The sequence below is a fragment of the Hipposideros armiger genome, unplaced genomic scaffold (genome assembly GCF_001890085.2).
Source record: "Hipposideros armiger isolate ML-2016 unplaced genomic scaffold, ASM189008v1 scaffold_64, whole genome shotgun sequence".
In the NCBI taxonomy this organism is placed as follows: domain Eukaryota; kingdom Metazoa; phylum Chordata; class Mammalia; order Chiroptera; family Hipposideridae; genus Hipposideros; species Hipposideros armiger.
Genome location: NW_017731414.1, coordinates 501,680 through 505,103, shown reverse-complemented (window position 1 = coordinate 505,103; position 3,424 = coordinate 501,680). Strand labels below are relative to the sequence as shown.

General features: G+C 45.9%; 2 protein-coding genes across 4 annotated transcripts in view; one reads left to right on the top strand and one right to left on the bottom strand.

The window, feature by feature from the left end:
- The window catches only part of CUNH19orf44 (chromosome unknown C19orf44 homolog), a 17,993-nt gene extending 17,788 nt beyond the window's left edge, over positions 1-205 (bottom strand). The window contains exon 1 of the mRNA XM_019641994.1: positions 126-205. The gene's annotated coding sequence lies outside the window, so the exon portion shown is untranslated. The remainder of the gene's footprint in view (positions 1-125) is intronic.
- A 223-nt stretch (positions 206-428) lies between these two features.
- The window catches only part of CALR3 (calreticulin 3), a 22,291-nt gene continuing 19,295 nt past the window's right edge, over positions 429-3,424 (top strand). For 2 of the 3 annotated variants that reach the window (XM_019641820.1, XM_019641818.1), the window contains exons 1-3: positions 429-553; positions 768-869; positions 3,097-3,300. In XM_019641820.1, the coding sequence (XP_019497365.1) occupies positions 463-553; positions 768-869; positions 3,097-3,300 (397 nt within the window). In that variant the 5' untranslated portion in view covers positions 429-462. Of the gene's footprint in view, positions 870-1,042; positions 3,301-3,424 lie in introns of all 3 variants that reach the window. The other variant, XM_019641821.1, reaches the window with a different exon arrangement.

Sequence of the window (3,424 nt, the reverse complement as noted above, 5' to 3'; positions counted from 1 at the left end):
GCGCCGGAAGGGGGAGTACGGGGGTGGGGTGGGGGGATAGGCCTCCCAGCTCAGACCCGTAGCGCGCCCTGTTTCCCCACAACTCCTCTCCCAAGCCCAGCCGCCGCCCAGCCAGTCCTGCCAACCTCCTCTCAGGACGTCCATCCGTGGAGGCCGCCTTCGATCTTCGCGGGGCACTCAGACCAAAATGACCGTTGCCCCGGCAACGGCGCCAGGGCGGAAGTGACTACATTTCCCAGAGGGCACCGCGCCCCCCGAGGACCAATAGCGCCGCAGGTCACAGTCGCGGGGCTTCATGGGAGAGGTAGTTCGGGGTCGGCGTACATCGCTCATCGGGGACCAATGATGCCTCAGGTCACAATCGCGAGGCGTGACGGGAGTTGTAGTTCCGGCGTGGGCCCGGCAGGCCGCGGAGACCGCTGGGAGCAAAGAGGCGGTTACAAGAAGTGCCGCGTACGCTTCATGGCAGCTGCTCATGTCCTGGTCTTGGCGGTCTGTGGTCTGCGGGTGGCGCTGGCAACCGTCTACTTCCAGGAGGAATTTCTAGACGGAGGTGAAGGGGCGATGCCCGTGGTGCGGTGGGGGCGTAAGCTCCTCAGTTCCCCGCAGCTCAAGGGATGGCCTGAGTCTCCTTTGGCCCTGGCGCGTCGCAGCGGAATGGGTTGAGGCTAAGCCTCGAAGCTTCGAAGCCTCGAGGAGCCCTGTGACCCTCCCCATGACCCAGATTAACAGTTTTCAGCCCTAACTAGTGTTATTTCATTCTACAGAGCGCTGGAGGAACCGATGGGTGCAATCCACTAATGACTCCCAATTTGGGCATTTTAGACTCTCGTCGGGGAAATTTTATGGCCATAAAGAGAAAGACAAAGGTTAGTGTAGGAATCGTGAGGAAATCAAGCTAAATGTTAAGTCCTCCATAGCAGTCTTTCAAGGTAGGTGTGGCTCACCGCAAACACCCCTTAGACCCATTGACAGCTGAGGATACTAAGGCACAGGTAGGGTTTGGCATTTTTTTGTTTTGTCCTTTCTTTACTTGCCCAAGATCACCCCGCTTTGTAGGCACTACGGAGACCCCAGGCCCCAGGAAAAAAGAGGATACTTCTTATTTTCACTTTCAGAAGAAAAAAATCAAGGTAAAATTTAGATGTTGTCAAGTATACAAATCTTACAGGATACAACAGGATGAATGTTTACATCTGTACACACAGGTCAAACTAGGGAACATTTTTCAGCCCCTCCTTCCTAAAGCCCCCCCCCCTTCTACCCCCATCCTCTGAGTCAGTAGCCTCCTGGTGCCAAGGATAACCTCTATTCTGGCTTCTTCTTGTTCTTGATGATCGAAGGGGACAAACTACAGCTCATCTACCATTTTTTTTGTACAGCCAGCAAGCTGAGAATGGTTTTTACATTTTTTAATTGTTGGAGGAACATTGAAAGGGGAGTAGTATTTCGTGACATGTAGAAATTATACAAAATTCAATGAAATATATGAAATTTCAGTGTTTATAAAGGAAAGTTTAATGGAACACAGCTATGCTTATTTATTTACATATCGTCTTTGGCTGCTTTCATACTGCAAAGGCAGAATTGAGTAGTTGGGACAGAGACCAAATGGCTGACACAAAAAGTCTAAAATACTCTCTCACATTATAGAAAAAGTTTGCCAACCTCTTATTTAGATGAAAAATGTTCCTCTTTACCACCTCCCACTCAGCCTTTATCTTGGCCCAGTGTTACCCTGTCCAGCAGCCTCTGGTTTTCAATTGTATGTCCATTGCTTTATAAGTTACATGTTGACCCAAAGAGTTGGTCAAAATTCAGGCTATATGACAAATGGATTAAAAACAAACAGGGGTTCCTGTTTGTTTGTCCAAGGGCAGGGGTTCCCACTTGTTTTTTTCTCCACAGTGTTTTTCCTTTCCCCAAGCTGGAATCCTGAGATTCTGTGCATTTCATTCACTCCAGCACATGTCTACTAAATGCAGACATGGGCAAGGCACTGAGGATACCAGTTAATTTGGCCTCTTCTGTTATGGTCTCCTGGGACCATGACATAGAAGCCATGGATGTAAAGATAAATAGAATTTAGTCAGACAGAGATGGGAGGTGGTAAGAAACCATGGGAGTGGCTGAGAAGGGTGGTAAGATACAGAGGGAGACAGTGAGTCATATGAATTTAGGAACTGCCTGGATGGTAGAGGCCTAGGAGGAGCTACGAATCCCCTGAGAAAGGGAAGGGTGAGGAAAGAACAGGAAACACAGAGAGGTGCAGTAGCAGGAAGTCAGCCCTGAGTTCAGGCTTGGACCTGTTGATACAAAATGCCAAGTTCATTTATGATGACCGTGTAGACTGCTATGAGGGCCAGAATCTGAAGCGAGGAAGGCTAGGTTATAGTAAGACTGGCTCTGTTTTTAGGTTTGTCTGATGAATTCCAGTATAAGATGATTTGGTACAGAGCCCAGTGTCTATTGAAAAGGGGAGTTTTGTTCTTGACGTGAACACAAATTTATAAAACAAATATGAGATGATTCACATGACAAAAGGACGGTATCTTTATAAAAGAGCCATCACACAGATGACATCCATGGGCCAGCTCACCCAGTGCAGTGAAACACTTCTTTACAGACCAGCACTCTGTCCTCCATTTGCCGTTTTGTGTCTTAAGTCGCTGTTTTTAAGATGAGAATTAAGAAAAAGAAGTAGAATGCTTTTCTTTTTAAATTCAGTTGCTGCATAAGCTTCCTTGTATATTCCCACCCCCTTGGAAGATGAATGGAAGCAAAATTAACCTTATATCTATAATTAGATTGCATATTTGTCATTCAGAGCTGAAGTGTTTTTATAACATAAGACATAACAATGGTGTATTAAGTACAAAAACATCTGAGTGTGTCAAATATAAGTTCTGTGGCAGTAGAGAGCCTGTTAGTGGTGTGTCCATTGTATATTATTGTATAAAAAAGCTACAGGCACTGAATAGACATAAGTGGTCGTGAGGTTTATTATTTAGGGTAGGGGAAAGACAACTATTTAATTTCCTGCAACATTGAGTATCATGTCATTCCTAATCCTTCATGAGTGCTTTTTGTTTGAAGGTCTGCAAACCACTCAAAATGGCCGATTCTACGCCATCTCTGCACGGTTCAAACCATTTAGCAATAAAGGGAAGACACTGGTCATTCAGTACACAGTGAAACACGAGCAGAAGATGGACTGTGGAGGGGGCTACATTAAGGTTTTCCCTGCAGACGTGGATCAGAAGAACCTGAATGGAAAATCCCAGTACTATATTATGTTTGGTGAGTTCAGGTAGTACAACACAACCATTTCTAGTGACTTTGAAAACTCGTCCACATTGTAGGATCCTTAGACTAAGATTTTGCTAAAATAGTAGTATTGAGTATATCTGACCAAAGGTTTTTA